A 22,887-nucleotide genomic window follows, 5' to 3' on the forward strand; every position below is an offset into this window, starting at 1 on the left:
TGCAATTTTAATCAAACATACAGTGCACACAATGCCAAAAATTGGTAAAATATGCAAAGAACCATTTATTTACTTAAAAACACAGAAAAACGATATGCTCATGGCTAGGCATTTTTGAAAGGGAGATTATATATATATATATATACACACACACACATATATATAAAAATAGACTTGGAATTTGTATTTATTTATTACTTTATAAAACACCAACATTAGTCTTTGGATGATGAACACTATGAAAAAATATATAACAAAAACATGGCAGTCACAAGTCCAATTAGCATACTACTTTTCTTGAAAGCAAAGAGGCAGATTACTAAAACAACTATAGTTAAATACAAGAAAAATAATCTGATGAACTATTACAAAACAAACATTCAGTGAGGTCAGTCACACAAGTGAGCAGACCTGTTCCAGGAGTATTTCCCATTCCAAAGGGAAAGTTCCAGATGCTCTCAACCACAAGTAGATTGACAAATTCCCCTATGTGGTTATATACATGACCCAATCATTGTGCACCACCAATGGGAGAAGGTATCCGAAAACCAGCATGAATCACCTCCTTGCACTTCTGCTCCTAGTACCAACTCTCATTCCATCTGTAACAAGATTACAATAATGTTTTCCTTCTGAAAAATCTCATTCTTTCCTTTTAGCTCCTGCAAGGAGCATCTCAAACTCTCACTGAAGACAAAGGAAGTTCAAAGAGTTCAGCACATTGCAAAGTCCTTAGAGATGAAAAGTGAAGCCCCACAGGCATTTTATCCAGATCCAAATGTCAATATGCCTGGGCTAGGAAAGCATTCATGCCTTATAAACAAACACTTTATTGCTAGAAAGGGTGAGCAGAACCCATCTGGTTATGCTGGCTGAGCTCTAAACCACTCTTACTAAGGATATTTTGTAAGCAAATATTGTACAATTCACTGAAATGCACATAAGGGGCAGACACTAAAGCAAAATATATACATTAGTGAGCCAAAACTTTTTAAAAAAATTAAGAATGTTAATACAGCACAAGAGTTAGAGATATGCAGGCAAATATTCTTGAGAACTCCCTGGCTCTACATATTTCAAGTTCATCCAAAATTAAGTGACATTTAACACATAATAAATCTACCATATGTCTCAAAGCCCTTTGAGTATACATTTTTCAAAAGCACATAGTCCAACCAAAAGAAGACACCACCTGTGCCAGTCTTACAAACACAATTACTTTGCTTTCTTTTCTCAATGTGTCTGTTTGCTGTATTTGTATCTCAGGTATGGAAGAATGGCTCTCTGTCTAAAATATAGATGGGGGAAACAGTTAATTCAAGAAATCAGTTAGGAAATGAAACAGGTTTCCTATTAAAAGCTATTTTGACATTACACACCATAAAATACTATGTAAGGTAAGTACCTCATTTCAACAGTGAGCTTTCAGGCTTAATTTCTGTTTCTTCTAATATCAAGTATGAAAAAAGATCAAGGATTTCACAGACACAATATACCAAATCTTGCTAGAATTAAAACAAATATTTTTAAAATAATAAGCAAAAATACATGGCTTTTAAAATCCTAACAAAAAAAGTTAACAAATTAAGAACACAAACATTGTAGCTACACAAGTTATTGAAAAAGTTATATAAGGATATATGCTAAAGAACTTTAAATGTTTTAACTCTCGAACACGTACTAAGGTAGGAAACATGACACTGTAATTCAAAATATCATTAAAATAAATATCTGGTAATTTGAAAAAGATGGTTCAAGACTGCCACCTTGTGAGGATTTTTAAAAGTGTGTATCACAAAACAAAATTAACCATACCTCCTCAAAGATTACAGAAATGGGCTACATCATTTTCAGAGAATAATTCTGAACAGAAATTATGTACATGGTATGAGCTATTTACTATCAAAAGTTATTAGTATAGTCTCCAATAAAGAAAATTTTACAAATGCACCTATCTATAGTAGATTTTGCATCCGAAATTAACCAATGTTCAGCAGAAGTAACCTCAAAGGTTCAAAACTCAGTCTTTTCTCTATATATTTCTCTGTTGTCTGAGATGCAAGTTATTTTGATTTTCCTAATATTGACTGTGGAAGATCACCCTTCACTTTCCTAGTTAATTAAAAAAAAAATCAATCTAGAGCTACCGCTTTTGGATGCTGTTAAAACACGACGTTAGCTGCCACCCTGGACAAAATCACCTGCTTCAACAAATTAGCATGATGAAATTATTTTTTAAATGGATGCCTCATTAGAAACATTTACAGTAATTCATTTTTATAATGCTTCAGTAAATCATTTCACCTACAAGATATTTTGGGGCTGAGGATGCGCCCCTCTGTTTTTAAAATTACAGGCTGGCATTATCTCCCACAATAAATTTCAAAAACTGAAATATTTTAGGGGCAAAAGACAAAGATTAGAATTTTTCAAAACAGAAACTATTCTTTTCCAGGATTATTAAAATCAGGGAACCTTGGTCCACTAAAAATAGATTAAAACAATGCCATTGTTAATGGTAGTTGCAGAATTTCAAATGTGATTTCAGTAAGTCTTGAAACCTTTCCTTATAACTGATAGCACTGTGACTACGACCATCTCTAATTCTGAAAAATACAATATTGCTAAAATAATGTTACATTTGTTTTCTAAATTTGCTGTTCAGGAAGAAACTGAATTAAATTCAATAAAGAGCTTTTAGCTCATCAGCAAAAGTGATGTATATGTATACATATGTATACAAAGTGAATGTATTTTGAAAGCCTTAATGTCTCTCTCTCATTTTCTGTTTTAGTAACTTACTAATGCATGAATACCAAAACTCCCCTGGTTGGGAACATTATTGGAAAGAACAGTGAGCTGTTAAGAATGCCAAGTGCCTTTTTTTTTTTTTAATGAAAAAATAAGTATTTCAAATCAATCCTGTTTCTAAATTAGTAAGATACATAAGTACGGCCATTCTGGGTCAGACCAATGGTCCATCTAGCTAGTATCCTGCCTTCCGACAGTGGCCAATGCCAGATGGTTCAGAGGGATGAACAGAACAGGTAATCATCAAGTGATCCATCCTTTTGCCCATTCCCAGCCTCTGGCAAACAGACTAGGGAGACTTCCGAGCCTCAAGAACAGGAAGTAGCACCCTATAGTATTCATTCAAAATGCAATTAACACATTTCACTGGGGAAGAAAATCCATGGTGTTAAAATGTTGAGATGTTTCAGTTTGTAAACTTCATCCTTTTTATTTTAAGTAGTTCCTAAGACCTATGTATAAGTCATTCATGAACTGCTTGATTACTAATATCCTGTACTAAAAGGCTCATCAGAAAATGTATGGTGCTCGGAGTTCAGGGGGCTTCTATATTGGGACCAGAAGAATATGACTGCATCACAATTTTTCGATATTTAAATTTACAGCTGAAACCCAACTGAGCTCTCTCAATTAAGGATAAGGAGAAAAGAGGGCACAAAAACTATCCATCCTTATGTTTATCTGAAAGGCATTCAGATATCACAATATCAAGAGAGATCTACACAGAAAATAAGTGTACATGGACTATTTAAATTCAGACCCACTCTCCTTTAATCTAATCAAGGAAAAGCCAGCTCTCCCATAACCCATACATTCACAAAAGCTCTATCAGGAAGAGGTTAGAATTCTAACCAAAAAACTACTTGAACCCCTTTGGTTAGCCCTTCCATTCCCCCCACACCAAAATTAAGGAGTGTGTGTTTAAAGATATATTTAAAGCTTACACACACACCTTTTACATAATAACATTAATTACTGTTTTAATTAAACAAGCAGAATGATGGGAGCCATGAATGAATCTCTCCCATAAACTGTCAAACTGAAATAATAAATTAAGACAGTGGTATGGGCTGGGCTTGGAGGTAATGATGTGTGGAGGTGCTTGAAATGCAACCCAGCTCATGCTTCTGCTATCTCTTTCCTAGTTGGCTCTGTCATGTGGAAGTATCTGAGTGGGCTTCCTTATTCAAATGCTACATACAGATTAACAATAAATTACTGTTATTGGAGGCAGGGCAAGAAAGAAAGCAGGAAGCAGGGGAGTGCTTTAAATACAATACTCAAAGAAATTACTCACTGAAGGGTGGCTCTAAGCCTTTCTCAAGAGAAGTGGGGCAGTGGTGGGCGAGTATGGGATAGGATTCCGAGACAGAGTGCAACATTTGGCATACTGCACAGCTGAGAAAGGACAGCTGTGGGTCAGTAACTACACAGCTCTGACCTTCTGAGAAACAATTCCATTTCAGAATAACTGGAATGGCGGTCGTATAGGTTTTATAGGCTGAATTTGCTGTGAGTACACAGACCTGACTGCAATATTTCAGTCCCAGAACAGAGAGTAGCTTGGAGTCACTTCACTCTTGGGCATTTTATTTATAAAGCTGCTTTATAAGCTATTAGAAATGTCCAAAGAATACTTGCAAGTCTAATTCAAGTAATTTACTGAGGGGAAAAGACACAGCATTCTTTGATTCTGAAAATACACAAAGGTGCTTTTTTAAAAACAAAAATTTCCATATACAGTACACCTTTCTATATATATGAAAAACATGTAAAAGTACAATTAAATAATGCCATTGGTACTTTTTTAAGATTATATGTCAGATCTTAGAAACAATCAGTTCTACTTGGGAGAACACTTACATCCCACTTAAGTGCAAACTTGTTAAGCACATAACCTCAGGACATAGAAAGCCTATTATTTTAAAGAGTGTTCATTATACTAAGCTCCACAGTGTAATGATGTGTTTTAGAAACTGCTCCCTTTTGAACACGTCATGTTATCAAATGCAATTTATCTTTTGTTGTACAATTACATTTATTTCTCAGAAAGAAGGCTCATGCATTATGAGTTTATAAATATTGATCTGGGGTAAAATGTTCAAAACACCTAAGTGACTTAGGAGCCTAGGTCACATTTTCAAGAGTGACTTAGGCACTTAGCAGCCTAAATCTCACTGAAAGTCATTGGGAAGTAGGAACTTTAAAATTTTTACCCCTGAAGAATCTGGGGTGAAATCCTGGCTTCCCTGGATTTAACCCCTGATCTCTAACAGATATGGATGGAAATGATCTACGCTGCAGATTTTTACTGTTTATGAAACCAGGTCATAACTTAGATAAATATTTAACTGCTGAAATACTTTGGAAAAAACCCTACAACCTGAAATCAGAATGCTTACCAATTAATTTGCAATTTTTTTTTTAAGTTTTATTTGTGCTGGTCTCCAACCAAGAATTTAACGTTTACTCCAACATTTCCAAGTATCAGTTACTTTTTTCCTTGGTGTCTAATAGCAGATAAATCTTTTTCCAGAGCCCCCACTAGAGGAAACACAGTTTTATAAGTATTTACCATAGAACAACATGATTATTATGAATTATGACTGTAAACATCTTCTTCATTTCACATTAATTGCAGAATGTTTGGACACTTCTGAATTTTCCCTGATGCCATATTTATTAAATCCAGGACCCTATAGCCTTATAAATTTGGTGTAATACCCTATAATTTAGAAAGAGTAAATCGGATCTCATATTCATTTCCAGGAATATAAACATCCAACTCACTTCAGTCCCTACACCAGGGATCGACAACCTTTGGCACGCAACCAGCAAATGCCTCGGCCTGCACCACTTCCCACAGCCCCCATTGGCTTGGAACAGTGAACCGCGGCCAGTGGGAGCTGCAATTGGCCGAACCTGCGGACGCTGCCGATAAACAAACTGTCCCGGCCCGCCACCAGATTTCCCTGACGGGCCACGGGCCAAAGGTTGCCGATCCCTGCCCTACGCTGTCCACAGAAAAGTTACACATAGCAATACACTTTACTTAATTTTAGGGCCTGTAGTCACTTATTCATTGCAGAAAAGGCACAGAATTGAGTCTTCTTAGGAGTACAAAATCACCACATAAACCTCTGGATTTCTTCACTATTTGGCCACTGAAATGTTTTGTTCAGAAATAGATGAAAGGTTACTGCATTCACAACAACATATAAAGTCAGCTCAAGAAGAAGCCTGGAAAGAGGTGGAACTGGAATATTGAGCCTATATATCAAAAATGGCAAAATGAAGTAACGAAATTCCAGTAGCTTTTGAGGAACTGTGACAGCAAACACACATACAAAATATATTAAGTTCCAGAAAATAGATTTTGATTTCAGAGAGTCAGCCAAACTCCAGCCAGCAAATATATAGGCTGGAACAAATATGTATTTCACAAGGTCATGTCTTTGGAAGACTTTTCTCCATACATAAAATGTGTAATGTCTGTTATCTCCAATCAAGTATTTATGAACATATGTAAATTTCCAGACCAGGAATAAAGAGATGGCAATGAGTATGCTATATTGAATCAAGTACTTCCGTACTGATTGAAGGAAATTTCCAATTTTATTAAGTGTCATTAGATGAGGAAAGGAAAAAAAGAGAGTAAAGGAAAAAAAGTAGAACAGCTGAGGGATGTGGAAACAGGCTTCATGGCTACTCCTGTCACCAACAACTATTCCACCATTGATTACCACAAAAGCAAAGAACACAATTACTAAGAGGATGTACGGCCAGGTCAGAACAATAAGAGTTACTAGGTTTTTAAATGACATGATGTACTCAGTAAGAAATTGTAATACTTTGATTAATTCTGAAAATGATCCCTTCATGGCTGAAATCCTTTCTTCTTTTTTCTTCTGTAATTCTGTCTTCCAGGCTTCACTTAGCTTTTGTGCAACCACACTTCCCCCACAGAAAACAGTCCATATAATATTTGTTTGACGAAACATAAAGCCACAAAACCCAAGTAGGGCTGAAGTTTTATGGTTACCATAAAGGCACATTAAATATGCAAACAGAGTAAAAAACACTGATCCTGTGTCTGTATAATAAAGGAATGTAAAAAAATAGAGGGTAGGAAACATTGCAAGGGTTAACGTAGATAAGATTCTCTGGAAACCAGACACAGTCTAGAGAAAGGGAGAAAAAAAACTATCAGTAATATTACTTCCATTAAAGAACAAAAATCACAATTATTTAAAGGGTACCATTCTTTAGAATCCTCAGTACCATAAAACAGCATATCTTCTGAGTAGAATCAGTTTTTATTACACCAGTATGCACACTGCACTCAATTTATTGTCAACCTTCTGCTACACTAATATGGAACATAAGACAATAAAGCGTAAGAGAAATATGAGAATGTAGAATATTAGAGCACTGCTGGTGATTTAAAAGTAAACTGTGAAGAAAATACGAAAATTACATTAATTTCAATTCTATCTTAGGTGTTTATATAGTGTCTGTCATGGCATATCTAAGGCCCCTATCCTGCAACTATCTTACTCCAGTTCCCTATGGCATCCAAAATGCACCATTCTCTGACAGCACAGTTACCATAACTTCTGCTGAAACTGGCCATAGAGCGTCATTTAAGCCTATTTAATCTGTGGTTATTTTCCTTTTCATTATTATTTTATAAACTAGTAAAGAAACTTTGAAAAAAATAGTCCAGTTGAAAATACTAAAGCCAACGCTTTCACTTATACAAGTTACTTTATATTTATATTTCCACCTACAAATATAAAATCAAAGCTATCCCAAAAGAATTAATAAATAATTCAATTAGACCCTGACCTTGTAAAGATTTATGCATGTGTTTTTAAAGAGATGACTTTATCCTGGATTGAGAATATCTACATGGAGAGATGATTTCTATGATAAAAGGATCCTTAACCTAGCCAACAAAGGCATAAACTGATCTCAAGGCTGGAAGCTGAAGCTAGGCAAATTCAGACTAGAACTAAGGTGCACGTTTTTAATTAGGGTAATTAACCACTGGCACAATTTACCCAGGAATGTCACTTGAAATCTTTATATCAAAATTAGATGTTTTTCCAGACAGTAAGTTCTAGCTCTCTAATACTCAGACCTCAGTGGTTCAGGAGCCAAATTAGTGATTAACATTATCCCAAAGAACCACACTAGTGTGAATTCATTGTTTTGTTTGTTATAGTTTTATATATTCATATTTAAATAGTATGACGGGAAATATTGTGTATGTGTGTGTATGTATATATAAAATTATTCTCACAGCAAAATGACTGACCAAGTATTATTATTTTATCAACTACAATTGGTTAATGACATAGTAAAAGCATCCTGATTGGTTAATAGCTTAGATTGGTTAATAATTAAATCACACAGTGTTTTAATATTATGTGCTGCAAAGAGTCAGAGAAGACACATTAAAAAGACACTTGGGTCTCACAAGCCTCAATCTGAGTATCACTAGTCTAGCTCAACCCCAAGTTATGGGCTTGATGAAGGAATTACTCCGTGAAGTTCTAAGGCCTATGGAATGCAGGTCAGACTAGATTATAATAATGGTCCCTTTCAGGCTATAAAAATCTATTAATATTAACTTTATAAATACAGTAGTCCCATTAACTTGAATAGGACTATTCAAATGTGTAAAGTGTAAAACTTTACAGGATCAAGCCTTAAGGGAGGGTGAAAAACCTGTTTTTAGAGAAAAAGGAAGGAGACCGGTAAAATAATCTAAATGATATAAATATTTGTTGCATAAAACTGAAGAGATCTGAAACTCCTCATACAGTAAGGGAATAGCTTAGAGTCTCATCAAAAAAACTGTATGTATTACTGTATGTAATTCTAATGGATTCAGAGTGTACCTTGTTTTTATGATGAATCTTGCACAAAAGCAAATACAGTAAGTAGAAGTTCCCAACACTGAAAAGGAGGTTAATAAATCGGAGCATTCCCGTAGAGCACACTACACTTCCAGACCATCCAAAGAGCCAAACTGCAGGTTTCACTATTCCAACAGACATCAAGTATAAGCCAGGCAATGTAGTGATCATGGGGTCCCACTTAAAAACAAACAAACAAACAGGGGATTAAAGGATTGGGAAAACCCAAAGATGCATCACAGAAACAATTAAAAACAATAATAGGTTGATAAGCAGTTCTATCTTACTCTCCAACTCATTAATTTTCCATTAAGTTATTGGTTATCTTTATAGTCAATATTAGTCAGATCAGTAAACAAAAACAGTCTCACTCTACATTCAATCACAAAAAAAAAGTTTTAATTTTTTTTTAGGATTCTATGGATTTTGGTTTATAAAAAAACAATCATTTTTGTCTGGAAGGGCTAAAGACAACATGAAAAGGAAAAGAAATTGCACCTGTGCCCTTTTTTTGCTTCTTTATGCTATATACAAATGTTTCCCTCTTCACTAACCCATCCATAAAATAGTATATTTTTCTGCTTGTTTTGTTTTTTTAACATGACTAGACATTTAGTTTCCCTACCATAATAGTTTTCTTAAAAACTTTATGGACAACCAACTAACCAACCAGAAGACTATGTCATCAAGTGCACCAAGCAAGTGAAACTTGACTGCAAGTAGAAACCAGACATCTATTCAGACTGTTTAAAATCTTAGTTTTTGTTAATACCTAACAGACAACTAGAAGAAAAGAGAGAGATAACTGGTAGATGCCTAGTTGCTTTGGAGATTGACTGGATAGATTTTCTAAATGGAATAACCCTGCAATCCTAGCAGAAGGTGGACTAAATGGTTTTGATTTTGTTTTCTTTTTTCCCCATTCCCTCTACCTTTGTCCTTTATTTCTCTTTGTCAATGATGTCTAGAGTAGATTTATTCTCTTTCGTTTTTACTTTATCTTTTTTTCCCCTCCATTTTTTTCTACCCCTCTGTAACCTCTGAGAACAATTCCCATCTATTTCCCCAGTTTATACAAACTCAGGGCAGACCATTCTTGGTATTGCTGATATATCTTAAGTAAAAATAACAAGCATGAAAAAATCCTTAATTTAAAAAAGAATTCCAAGCTTTCTTTATATATCATAAACAAAAAAGGGCCCAAGCAATATTTTCCTTCTTTGTGGTCACCCTTAAATGAAACATAAGTACTGTGCATGCATTCCTCAAACTATTGTTATTAACAAGCACTTATTAGCTGGAAAATTATGACTATAATTATATCACATTTTTCTGTCGATAGCTAAGGCCTGACAATTGCTCCCCCTCAGAAATAATTTGTGCAGTCCACCAACCAGCAAGAATTGTTAAAAGCTCATCTCCACTTATCACATCATTTGAGTGCCAAATCAGTTTAATGTGCTCCAGCAGATAGGAGGCATATATTCTACACTGCACATTTCTTTCTGTGGCATATAGAATAAATACACAGGTAGCCCCCCTAGAACGGGTATATATAGCAGCACAGACGGTAAGATACGGCTCAGGCAAGTAAAGACACACCTAAACGGTGTTAGTAAGTACCCGAGTACATACCCTGCATGGCTCTCTACTTGCCCAAGCCATGCATCACTGCTGCTGGAGCCTCTACCGGCCACAGGAAAAGACTCTCGCAGCAGGGAAAGGTTCTGGCAGGGGGGAGGCAGTGAGGAAAGAACCCGGCATCACTGCTGCTGGAGCCTTTCCCTGCCACAGGGAGAGATTTCAGGAGCAGGGAAAGGCTCCTCCGGCTCCCCATTGCTAGTGTCTTTCCCTGCAGCTAGGAAGGACTCCAGCAGGGAGGAGGCAGCAGGGAAAGCCTACTTTTCCTATTGCATCCCCCCCCCCCCCCGAGTCTTTCCTCATCACAGTGAACAGCTGCCGCAGTGGTGAACTGCTGAAGCCTTTTCCTGCCAATGCCACCAGAGCCTTTTACTGATATGCATAGCTATATACACCATACTGTGGGTGAAGTCTGCTTTCCACTGTGCCCTGTAGCTAAATACACCCTACACACCCCGCCTAGGGTGACCAGACAGCAAATGTGAAAAATCGGGACGGGGGTGGGGGGTAATAGGAGCCTATATAAGAAAAAGACCCAAAAATCGTGACTGTCCCTATAAAATCGGGACATCTGGTCACCCTAACCCCGCCTGTGGTGTTTAGTGTGTAGACATAGCCAAAGACAGCTCCAACACTCCCATCCAAAAAGACCAATGACTGATACCAAAAAACAAAGAGGTATTCAGGGATGCGGGAACAATTTGTATAGTGGGGGGTGCTGAGAGCCCTTGCATCAAACTTTAACCCTGTATATGATGGAAACCACTGCAAGCCAGGGGGTGCTGCAGCATCCCCAACATCTATGGAGGTACCATAACACATTGTATTATATCATGCCGGGATGGCGACAGAGAAACTACAGGAGGATAGTGCTCTGAGTATTGTCATTCCCTTCACTTGAGTGTAACTGGAGAGGGAGAGGAGGTAAGGAACAGGGCACCTTGCGAGGGGTCCAGGGCTTGCAGCCTGGCACCCGTGTGACAGCCGCAACTCCCAGGCCTGTCTGAGCACTATGCTCCCAGCCACACAGCACGCAGCTCAGTGGTTTGAGCATTGGCCTGCTAAACCCAGAGTTGTGAGTTCAATCCTTAAGGGGGCCACTTAGGGATCTGGGGCAAATATCTGTATTGGTCCTGCTTTGAGCAGGGGGGTTGGACTAGATGACCTCCTGAGGGCCCTGCCATTCTATTCTATGGCAGGGCTCTGTTTCCACACACGTTGGTGGAAATGGAAACACTCGGGTTTGGGCGGTATTTGCCCCCTGACAAACCGAGGGCACCAGCCGGCTCTCCGCAGGGAGGAAGTCATGAGGGCGACCCGTGCCCCTGCTGGAGGGGCTGCCGGGATCCCGCCAGCCACGGGGGAGCTGGGGCCCGCCTAGCGGGGCAGGCGGCACCCTGGGTAGGGGTGACACTAGTCCGGGGCTCGGCAGCGCCCGGTCGGAAGCGGGGCGGGGCCGGGCCGCCGGGGAGCCCCGTACGCACCTGCTGGAAGAGGCCCTCGCAGTAGGCCTGCGCCTGCGGGACGTGGAAGGCCTCGTCCATGTAGGGCGCGCGCTGCTCGCGGTTCAGCGCCGAGAAGAGCAGGCACGAGAGCAGGAAGGCGCCGCTGATGGCGGCGGAGAAGCCATAGGCCTCGGAGCGCTCCATGGCGCGGGCCGGCCGGAACGGAGCCTGCCGAGCCGGAGCTCGGGGCGGGGGGCGAGCCTGGGTTTCCGGGGAAGGACGGGAAGGGATTGCCCGCAGCACGCGGAGGAGGAAGCGGGTCGGACGGATAGACGCGCCGGGAAGGAGTTGCTGAGCTGGACGCGGAGAGCGGGGGGAGAGGTGCCCACGCGGGCTGGCTGCTGAAGCTGCCCCTGCTCTGAGCAGCCCCTGCGGGAGCGCTCCGGGGTGGGTGATGCCTCAGACAGGGGCCTGGAGAGGGCTGGGTACTGTGCAGGTCTGAGTGTCCCTCCGTGTCCCATGATGGGAGGCGCCTGGGGTGAAGTGTGACAGGGGCTGTAAAGACATAAAGCGTTTCTCTTTGTCCCTGCCAGAGCATTGCAGAGCCACCTCGGCTCAGACACACCCACCTACAACCGCCCGCGGCCTGGAGCTGATGGTAGTTGGAGCCAATATTGTTTAAACTTCTTTCTGGTTTGGGGGTATTTTTTTCTTGGGCATATTCAGATTAATCACATACAATGGATTCAATTGCTAAAGTTAATTTTTAACTTTTTTGTCGGAGTAAAAATAATAAGTGCAACATTTTACAAATCTTTTTACAATGTGTTAACTTTTGCATAATGATTGCATTTACTTATTTTATTAAAGAAGAGATAAAAGGAGGAAAGAAAGCATGTGTAAAACTGAATCAGACCATAGTCACCAAAGGCCTCTCTTACAAGGTCCCGGAGTGCCTTCAACTCCCATTTAGGAGAAGGGCATGGCAGCACCTTATTAAGATCTGGGACCTTCCAGTGGACAAGTGACTGGTCATGTACTGGTGCCTAGGCTTCCTTCTTGTTTCCATCTGCAAAACTTTTGTCTCCCAACTTTCTTAATATTTTTTCCATATAAACGACTGAGATGTCATCTGATTGTGAATGGCTGGGGAAGCGATTTGTAATCCTGAATAGGAGAGGTGGTGGTCCATGAGACAATTTTTGTATTAAAATGTGGTCCATACTAAGAAAATATTTGAAAATTTGTGTCTTAACACACAGGAGTGGTTATTTTATGCAATGTTTTTTGTATCTGTGTTGATCCCAGGATGATAGAGAGGCCAGGTTGGTGAGGTAATATCTTTTATTGGTGTGTGAGACAAGCTTTTTAGCTTACACAGAGTTCTTCTTCAGCTCTGGGAATCTTAATCAGAGCGTCACAGCTAAATACAAAGTGGAATAGATTGTTTAGCACAGTGATTTTCAACCTGTGATCCGTGGACCTCTGGGAGTCTGCAGACTATATCTAAGGGCTCTGCGAAAGGTTGTCCATAGAACAGTGGTTTTCAACCTGTGGTCTGCAGACCTGCCTAGGTCCGCAGACTATGTCTAAGATTTTAAAGGGGTCCACACCTCCATTCAACATTTTGTAGGGGTCCGCAAATGAAAAAACATTGAAAACCATTGGTTTAGCATAAGTAATAAACACATATTTCAAGGAACCATTCAAGGTGAAGTGACCCATATTTTATGGTATTTGCTACTTAAGCTTCATTAAGAAACATTATTCTGAAAGAGACAAAGTTATCTTAAGTATTATGAATCCTGTGCATTAATTATGTTTATAAATACTCTAGGTTTGGCTGTTTTATACTGGTTCAAGGCAAACTCACTCTTTTGTTACAAGATGCAGCATTTCACACATCAACTGGAACTATTTCCTGACTGTCGTGTGACTCTTGTTTTGTTTAACGATGTCAAAAATGCTGTTGCTCTAAGAAAAAAAGCAATGGAAGGATCTATTGATGGCGCATTAATAAATCCTGCAATGGTAAGCAAATCACCAAATAATTGCCCATTGTAACTGTTTCTATTGTATTACAGTTTTGTAAGCTATAATTCCTCCTCTGTTAAGAACTGTATACGAAACTCAGTATGTTTGTATTCCCGCAAGCTTCTGCACATGGTTGGACTTCTGTGCCTATCCACAGCCCCATGGACTTCACTTGGACTTCATACAAGTGTAAGGGTCCACCCATGCAGATCTGATTGTAGGATTGGGCTTTAAGAGTTTACAGCCGTCTGTCTTTGATTCACTTCACCTCCTAGAAGATGTAGCTATTTGAATGATTTATTTCCATCTGTCAAAGTAAATGCTAATCATTTAAAGATTTAGTTCCAGAAATAGTTTGAATAGTCTTCATGTCCTAATATCTAACATCTGGATCCTTTGTTCTTCTTTCACTCCATAACTATTTTCAGAACCCGCCACTACCTTTTGTTAGAAATAGCAAAGCAATGGTTACTGGAGAGAAAAAGAACTTTATTAAACAACCTTGACCCACTAGATTGCTGGATTTGATTCCTTTAAATTCTTTGATTTGAGACAGTTTAATCAGTGATGTTATTCATTGATCACTAAGGGACACAGTCAGTCATCCTAACAGGTTGAGTACTACCTGTCTCAGTGAGTAGTCCCATTAACTTCAGTGGGACAACTCACAGAATAATCTATTGCTCAATGTAAGGATGGCAGATTTTAGGACAGTAAAAAAGAAGTAATTGAGAGAAAGTTTACATTATTAAGATGATATGATTTTGACTGTGGGGGGGAACTAATTCTTTATAGTTTTAATCTTTTCCTATTCTGTTCTGCAGATTGTTGATCCATTTCAGATTCTTGTGGCAACAAACAAAGCAGTTCACCTACACAGGATTGGTAAAATGAAGACTAGAACTCTTAATGCAGAAATTATTTTCAACCTTTCCCCAAACAACAATGTAAGATTTTCTTTGCTGAGCAAATGTCTCTGTTGCCAGAAGAGCTTTCCAAAATCCACCTAGCCAAGCTGAAAATAAGCATTCACTTGACTTGAGCCAAAATTGGAAAAACTTTTATTTCTCTGATGACAATAAACGCTACAAAATAATAAGTAATTGGGCAAATCTTCAACATGGCTAGACCTACATGTGCATAAACAATTGTGCCTCTCAGTGCGAGCTCACTTCCTTTTTAAGAAAGCCCCCTTTGTTTGAAAATTGTGTTTCTAGTTAGCTTATTATTAAGATTTCCACATATTTCTCTATTATATCCTAAGTTCCAGAAAACTCCAGGAATGCAAAAATTAGTGGACTTGCAAAAGCAAGGGCAATTTTAAAGTTTTAGACTTATGAAGGTGTTCCTCCAGAATGTAAATTCACATTCTGAATGCATAACCAGTCAGTAATATAGAGGCATTGTGTTTTTGGTTGAGATAAAGCATTCACTCACCTCTGCCGTAAGTAAAAGAGTTGGGACAGAATTAGGAAGACCAAACATTTCCCTCAAAAATATATTTTGCACTATCTCTAATGACCTCAGAACAATTTTCTAGTCCCAAATTTTTGTACCACTGAATATTTGAGCACAAACTTTGCCCTAAACACTCTGTGCACTGAAGCAATTAAATTATCTCTATACATATGAAAAAAATAAAGAACTGCTTGTATAGACTTTAAGGCATGCTCCTTAACCTTCTGTATATGCTTATCCTATTCATTGCGGCATGTAAAACAAAATGCCCAGATAAGAAAAGGACTTGATTTGTTCAATACAGTGGTCATTGTCTATTTACGCAACTTTGGTCTGTGGCCAAAGGTAATTACTTTAGTTTTCTGATCATTTATGGACATACTGTCCTGTTGACAAAAAAATAACCCCTAAAATTTCTTAACAAACACTTCAGACACAAAGGTATTTGGGACACCAAAACCATATCACTTACCAAAGTAAAAATTGGGTCTATATTCTCTGCTGCTATAAACTGGCACTGCTCCACAGATGTGGAACTATGCCAGTTTACACAATTGGAAAATTTAGCAAAATGACTGAAAAGATTATATTGGTCATTGGCTTCCATGTAATAAGAAAATGACCAATACAATTTCAATATTTCTCATTTTATCTTAGATTTCAGATGCATTGAAAAAGTTTGGTATTTCAGACAATGATTCTGCAGTGCTCATTGTTCTGATTGAAGATAAAGAAAAAACTGTAAATCTGGAAAGCATAATATCTCAAGTGGAAGGCCAGCAGGTTTCTCTAGCAGAACTCCACAAAATAACAGACATAGCCAAAGTTAAAAAGGTTTGTAAAGGCTTGTTTTAGGAATATGTGAAATATGACTAAGGCTGGGATATTTTACTTAACTAGCTCATTAAATCCAAATTGGCTTCTAAAGATTCCCAAATCTGTAGTGTGAGTACTCATTACTTTTCTTTAACCTTGTGGATTTTTGTGTAAGTGATTGGAAACTTTTATTTTAAGTGGAAATGGAGTATTTGTTTGCTGCTGCTTCTGTTTTCTATTCAGGGAATTTCATTTTTCAATGGATGTTGATCCAGCAACATCCAAAACTGTCACTGGCTTCAATGGGAGTTTTGGGTACATGAGGAATGCTAGGTTGAGTCCTTTTGAGGTTTCTCACAACAGCAGGTTTGCACCTTCTGTTTTTCTCTAGGGAAGATGCATGGAATTAAAAATAAGGCCCAAATACTGCGAAGATTTACACAATGTCTTAACTTTAAGCATGTGAATAATCCAATTGGAGGGCCCTAAAATAGTAGTATTGAGTTGACAGGCTGCTGGCAGTTGCTTTAGAAATAAAAAGATTTTGCAATAATGTCATAGCCTTTATTTTAAGTCCTTGCTGCTTGTTTTTGATGTGTTATAGACTTCTGGAAACCAAAACAGAAGTCTAGTTAACTATGCTAGAAAATAAAATAGATGTTCGGTACCTGAAATTCTATTTAAATTAATGGTTGCAAACCAATTTTCATATTTAAACCTGACCAGCAAAGGACACTTAAACTGTGTTCGTGCCCCTTTTTCTTTTCTATAATAAGTAAAGAAGGCTTGGGCTATTTTTTTTTTTTTTAAATCTCCTTATTTTTTTAACCTTTAGAAATATCAAGAATGTCAAGTCTAGTATTCCTTGCTTTTGCTGGAGAAACTTTAATAAATTTTTGAGATGTGTGTTGGGAGCCCTCTCAAATGAAGGGCAAAGGTGTCAATCTTAAATATTTGATCCTGTGTGGAATCCTGGTCCCATTGAATACAGTAGGAGTTTTGCGAGGTGAAGATTTCAGTCCCAGTTTCCAGAATGCTGATTATGTTAATAAAGTTAATTAGATGCAAACCAAAAAAAATAGAGCTTTTAAGTGCGGGCTAAAAGTCCCATTCCCTCCATTTCTTACCTTTCATTCTTGCCTCCTGCGATGTAAAAATGTGTCTAGGTCCTCAATCTCCATTAAGTCTAGCCTGAAAGACAAGATCTACATTTCTAATGTAAAAAAAAAAAAAGGAAAAAAATCTTCAAAAATACTTAAATATCTTCTTTATAAAGAAATGTGTTTTGTTGTTTTGGGTTTTTTTTGTTTTTGTTTTTGTTTTTGTTTTTTTTTAAGAAAAAGGGTACATGCCCAATTTTTTTCTTCTCTGTATAATCTTTACATGTTTTTTGTTTTGTTTCCACAGATGTACAAACTTACTCCACAGGAAGAAAAAATTGGCACCTTACTTGATGGCATCATTTGCAGAATGTCGACAAAAGATATTGCATGAAAACATTCAAATAAAAGAAAAAATCCACTTTAAAGCTACAGGAACAACTATTGCAACCATTCTTATTAGTTTTGGACTCTGTCTCAATACTAAAGTACTTTGCACTCCTTTATTTTATTTTGCTTGGAAGAGTCACTAAAACATTCTGTGAAAGAAACTGACAGGACATAAACCACTAAAGGAACACTGAAGCAATATTTTATCTTAAGCTTCATTCAACTTCAGAAATGCGTCACATAGTGCAGTACTGAGCAGAGTACATATTGCAACTTGTACATATTCTACCCATTGTTTTATTTACAAATATTTTTTAAAATAATTTTTCCCAATATCTTTTAACTGGTCATAAACATAAGGTTTCAAAATCTATTACTACTTTACCTTTGTTGTAAAGTGCTTTAAGATAATCAGATATGCCACTAATGGTGCAAACTATTTTTATTATCCCCAAGGCCTGCAATGACTTGGTTTGCATGAGCATGGAGAATAAAGGATGATACGGAGACATTTTTAGCTGCTTAGTGTTTATGTATGTATCATACTTGTCTAACCATCATGCACTAGGAGAGCATATACAAACTGCCTCTTGTGATTTCCGAGCACTCACAACTGTATGTCAAAAACACATAGAAAATGGGTACCTGCCCCAAGGAGCTTACAATCCAAATGAGAGATTTGACAAATGAGGATAACCTGTACACTATGGAAGGGGGAGAGGTGAGGAAGGAACCAGGTCATGGGGATGTATTTACATTGCTATTCTGTTATGCACATTTAGTTGGTTCATAAACTACTTCATGTAAATGCACTCATTTATTTGTTGATGATATTGCAGAAGTTAGTTTTTAGGAAGGATTTGAATGAGGTAATTGTGGAGGCTTGAACAACTTTTTGGAAGACATTCCAAGCAGAAGGGCTAACAAGGAAGAAGCCACAGAGATGTTTGCAAGAGGAGATGCAAGGGGTATTGAGGCTGGTGTCAGTGAAAGGTCAGGAGCTGATACAACCTGTCATGGAAGGTTTTCTCTGCAGTCTAGCTATACAGCTATTGTGGCTCACCATTTGAGAACTCAAAATAGTCAGGATAGACATGGGTAAATATTTTTTTTTCCCTTCAGCTTGTAATGAAAGAAGCAGAAGAATGTAGAAGCATGCAAAAAGAAAGTTGGAGGGTTCTTGCCTTCAATATATCTGTAGCAAAACTAGAATAGCATGTAGTAAGAAAGCCAGAGGATCTTCTACTAATCCATCTAAACTTCTAAGGGCGCCTGCAGTTTCACCCATGACATTCTGCTTGCTCTGCTTTTTTGAATAAATAATTATCTTCTTTCTATGCCTTTGTCATATCATTCTTTGACAATTTATTTCTCCAACACCACTCCCATATGAATTGCTCATAGTTGCAGTTTTGTTCCTCCCATATATCCCATTATTAATAATTTTTCTCCAAAGATGTCTTTGAAATGAAGACACACTGCTTGAGTTCCCTCAGGTGCCTGTTTCATCATCCTTTATTAACTCCTTTCTCTGCCTTTGTTTTGGTGCTTGGGTAAGTATTCTATTCTATATAGTTCTTATACTGCAGTCATCACGGTAGTACCTGAGCACTCTGCAGTTGTGCATTAAGCAATGTGACTATGCATTTGTCAGGTATTTATTCTCTCATCCTCTCCCAAGGGGAGAAACACGTCCTGTGGAATGTCTTATTTTGGTAGAGTTTTACGGTTTTGTTTTTAAATACAGTAGATTCCACATATTAGCAAGTCCTCAGTCTTCAGCAAAAAGTTATTACCCAGCAGTTGCTAATAAGTGGACGGCAGGTTTGCAGGACTGCCGCCGGGGAAGGTAGCTCTGGGATGTGCTTTCCCTGGCTGCAAACCAGCTCAGGCAAAGCATCAGTAGGAAGGAGGACAGCAGCCTGGATGCCAGGGTTCTCGGTGGGGAGGAAAGGTGCTAGGGGTCCCATTGGGCTATACAGTACCTCTCCTTTCTCTATGCGTTGGGGCTCAGCATGTCCCATCACTTGCTCCCCTGCATGTGGTCTCCTGGCAAGATGCAATGAGAGTTACCATGGAGCTCAGCATCCAAGCTGCAGCCTCCTTTTCTGCTACTGCCCTGCCCACAGCCTCCCCTCCCTTACCTTACCTCCTCTGTAGTTCCTCTACATGGGCAAGTTTGCTTAGCTGCAGTCAATTGCCACGCTGTCCGGAGTGGTTCACGAGCGTGAGTGCCAACCTCAGGACACACTGTCAAGAAGCAGGGCAGACACCCCAGGCTGGTTGTATGTTCTATAATTAGATTTCACCAGTCCAGTAACAAATGTTTACTCCTAAAGCACTATAACAGTTTTACTGTGGAGTCACAGACAGTCTCCTTGGGCATTCCAGTCTATCTTGCCTCCCAAGAACGTTGGACTTTGTGGTAGTTGGTTGCTATATACCAAAAATCACAAAAAATTAAAGTTGCTTTCAGTCCTAAGGGATCAGTCACTTACCCCAGGTAAGCTAATGTGTAGCTTCAATCTCTCACCAAAGACAATGCTTGTAGCCAATTCTGTAATAAAGATTTATTAACTAGGAAAAAGAAATTTGAGAGTTGTTAAAAAGTTAAAGCAAGCAAATGAGTTACGTTTTGTGGTTTTAAAAGGTGACAGCTATAGTAATCTGTTAGCTCTGAATCTCTTTTAGGGCTAAGCCAGGCTGAGTGCGGGGATCTGTGTTTCTCTTTCATAGCTCTGGCCCAGTGAGAGTCCAAACAGCAAACAAAACAAAAAAAGTAAAAATTTTCTTGTGAGCTGATTTTATTTCCTTTTTCCAGAATTCAAGCTGGTGGGAAGAGCCCTTTTGCACATAGCTTCTTCATGGGTTTGAAAGGGCAATTAACAAAGCCTTTGTATTGCGATGTCCTACAGTGGCTCATTTAGTTTTGATAGGCCTCCTTGATGGTTAGAAGACAATTTCTCCTGACTTGGTTCACAGTTTCAAAGCAAATGTTTTTTTACAGTTATAAAGCAGGAACTTAAATATTACCTTATAGCATGTGATAAAGAAATAATAAGTGAGATTATTGCATGCAGCAATTTACAAGCATTTCATAAAGTCTAAACATTGTTACAAGTTCAGTATCCATCTCAACCATACTAACACACAGGTGAAACAGATTAGTTTCCATAAATGAATTTTGTCAGTGTGCAACTGACGCCTAAAGCCTTGGCAAGCGCTGGCACCTGGTCTGCCAGCATCACACAGCCCCAGAAAGAAGCGCTGAGCACTGGTAGCAGGCAAGTTTGCAGGGCTGCAGCCTAGTAAGGCATGTCCTAGTGTCTCCTTCTCTGCCTGCAGTTGGGGCCTTTCTTCCCCCAAAAAGATGGGTAGCAGGTATCATAGGCTGGGAGAGGCTCCATGCCCAGGTCCCCTCCTGCAGTTCCTGGCCCTCTGCTGGGGCTGGCTGGCCTGCTGCAGGGACTCAGGGCGGCTGGTGCTTGGACTGTGCTGCCCAGCGCACTGGAACTGGGGCACTGTGGCCGTGCCATCCAGCGCACAGGGGCTGACGGCGCTGCTGCCCAGCACTCTGGGGCTGGCCGCCTGGTGCACCTGGGCAGGGGGCGCTGCAGCTGTGCCACCAGGCGCTGGGTTGGGGGCTGCAGTGGGGGTGCTTTGGGCTACTGAAGGGGAGGGGGACAAATGGAGAGAGGGAGAGGCAGGGCCTTGGGCATAAGGGGAGGGGCCAGGGACTAGCCTCCCCCAATGGCCACCCATGCCCAAAACGTTGTTAATAAGCAATATGCCATTGCCAATATCGGAATCCTATTAACACTGATGTTAATGGGAGGGGCTTGGTTCCCAGAAGAATGTAGCCATCAACCAGAAGAATCTATTGTGTATACATTTTGCTGTGTATTTATATTTTTAAAAGGTGAGGTCGAAGAAAACACCTGGAAGGTAGTGAGATTTGGGATGGTTCTTTGTTTCTGGGGGAGTTCATTACGGTCTTGGATCAGCTCCCAAGGAAGTTCTATTTCCTGCACAGATGAGCTTTAGCCTTTTAGTAAAGAATTCTATTGTGCCAGAGGAGCATAGTTGTTGAACACAGTCTTCGTGCTGGAGCATTAGGCAGTCTTTTAGATATCCTGGGCCCAGGCAATGGAGCACCCTGAAGGTAAGGACCGAGGCCTTGAATTTAATTCAAATTTCTATGGGAATCCAGTTTAGGGAGTGGAGAATAAGTTGGACGTGCTCACTGTCACCTGTATTGCTCAGGAGGTGCACTGCAGCATTCTGTACTAGTTGGAGTTTCTGCAGTGCCGACAGGGCTGCCCAGAGGATTCAGGGGGCCTGGGGCAAAGCAATTTCGGGGGCCCCTTCCATAAAAAAAAGTTGCAATACTATAGAATACTATATTTTCATGGGAGCCCCTGTGGGGCCCGGGGCCTAGGGCAAATTGCCCCACTTGCCCTCCCCCCACACCCCGGGCGGCCCTGAGTGCCAAAAGCTTCATGTCCAGCTATATTGCTCTGCTGTCGTCCAGCCAAGAAGTGACAAAGTTGTGACTAACTGAGGCCAGGGCATCCTGTGTCAGGATGGAACAGTCTCCTAACTAACTGGAGGAAGCATTAATCGTTGGTACCAGGTGAAATCAAATGTCAGTGGGAAGTGAAAAGGACTCCTAAACTACAGACTGAATTAACCATTTGTGGGAATGCACCTTCAACCAAAGGAGGCTGCATTGGGGTTGCAAACTCTTTAAATGTTTTCCTCTGCTCACCAGCATCACTTCTGTCTGTAGATAACTTTAGGCTCTGATTCTTGCAAGCTGCAGTCTGCCCAGGATTTGCCTTGCATCACCTTGGCAACTTATCGATTCTGGGGCGGATAAGGGGCCATGAATAATCAGAGCACGGTGAGGCTCAAGCCACACTTTGTATGCCAGAGAGTTAGTAGGGTGGCTGACTTGCTCCACACCAAATGGGGATTTCTCCTGTACTGGGGAAAATGCTGGGACGCCAGTTAAACTAGGCTCCTTTCATGGTCAGAGCAGCACAAGAAATGGCCATAGCAGATCTAAGAATTAGACCTCAAATTTTAACTTATATAGTTAACAATGAGGGAAGAATGCACAAATCCAAACTGTTCAGCATAGCATTCTGTAAAGCATCTTTGAAGTTGAATAGCAAATTGTCAGCCTCACATGAATAATATCTGGGGAAGGAGGAGGGGGAGAGATTCCATCACATTCTAGCTGATGGCACTACAAATGCTTTTCAC

At 39.6% G+C, this 22,887-nt stretch overlaps 2 protein-coding genes across 10 annotated transcripts; one reads left to right on the forward strand and one right to left on the reverse strand.

Moving 5' to 3' along the window:
• Positions 1-163: 163 nt before the first annotated feature.
• LOC117875565 (putative Dol-P-Glc:Glc(2)Man(9)GlcNAc(2)-PP-Dol alpha-1,2-glucosyltransferase) lies at positions 164-12,055 on the reverse strand. Of its 3 annotated transcripts, XR_004645282.1 has the most exons (4): positions 11,861-12,055; positions 8,718-8,915; positions 1,406-6,992; positions 175-602 (listed from the first exon to the last, which is right to left on the reverse strand). XR_004645282.1 is itself a non-coding variant. In XM_034766954.1 (3 exons), the coding sequence occupies exons 1-3, from the start codon at positions 12,023-12,025 to the stop codon at positions 594-596; spliced, it is 372 nt and encodes a 123-aa protein (XP_034622845.1). In that variant the 5' UTR covers positions 12,026-12,055; the 3' UTR covers positions 164-593. The 3 variants fall into 3 exon arrangements, 2 of the variants coding, with proteins under 2 accessions (XP_034622845.1, XP_034622835.1); XM_034766954.1 differs by lacking the exon at positions 1,406-6,992 and having other exon boundaries at positions 164-602; XM_034766944.1 differs by having other exon boundaries at positions 175-6,992.
• On the forward strand, positions 11,568-18,956 carry TPRKB (TP53RK binding protein). 7 transcript variants are annotated; one of them, XM_034766999.1, is made up of 7 exons: positions 12,216-12,268; positions 12,415-12,479; positions 13,659-13,852; positions 13,976-14,044; positions 14,680-14,802; positions 15,971-16,147; positions 17,537-18,956. In XM_034766999.1, the coding sequence occupies exons 3-7, from the start codon at positions 13,709-13,711 to the stop codon at positions 17,621-17,623; spliced, it is 600 nt and encodes a 199-aa protein (XP_034622890.1). In that variant the 5' UTR covers positions 12,216-12,268; positions 12,415-12,479; positions 13,659-13,708; the 3' UTR covers positions 17,624-18,956. The 7 variants fall into 7 exon arrangements, with proteins under 7 accessions (XP_034622869.1, XP_034622875.1, XP_034622862.1 ...); XM_034766978.1 differs by lacking the exons at positions 12,216-12,268; positions 12,415-12,479 and adding an exon at positions 11,568-11,777; XM_034766984.1 differs by lacking the exons at positions 12,216-12,268; positions 12,415-12,479 and adding an exon at positions 11,840-11,962.
• The last annotated feature ends 3,931 nt before the right edge of the window (positions 18,957-22,887 follow it).

Source organism: Trachemys scripta, chromosome 1 (genome assembly GCF_013100865.1).
Source record: "Trachemys scripta elegans isolate TJP31775 chromosome 1, CAS_Tse_1.0, whole genome shotgun sequence".
Lineage (NCBI taxonomy): Eukaryota > Metazoa > Chordata > Testudines > Emydidae > Trachemys > Trachemys scripta.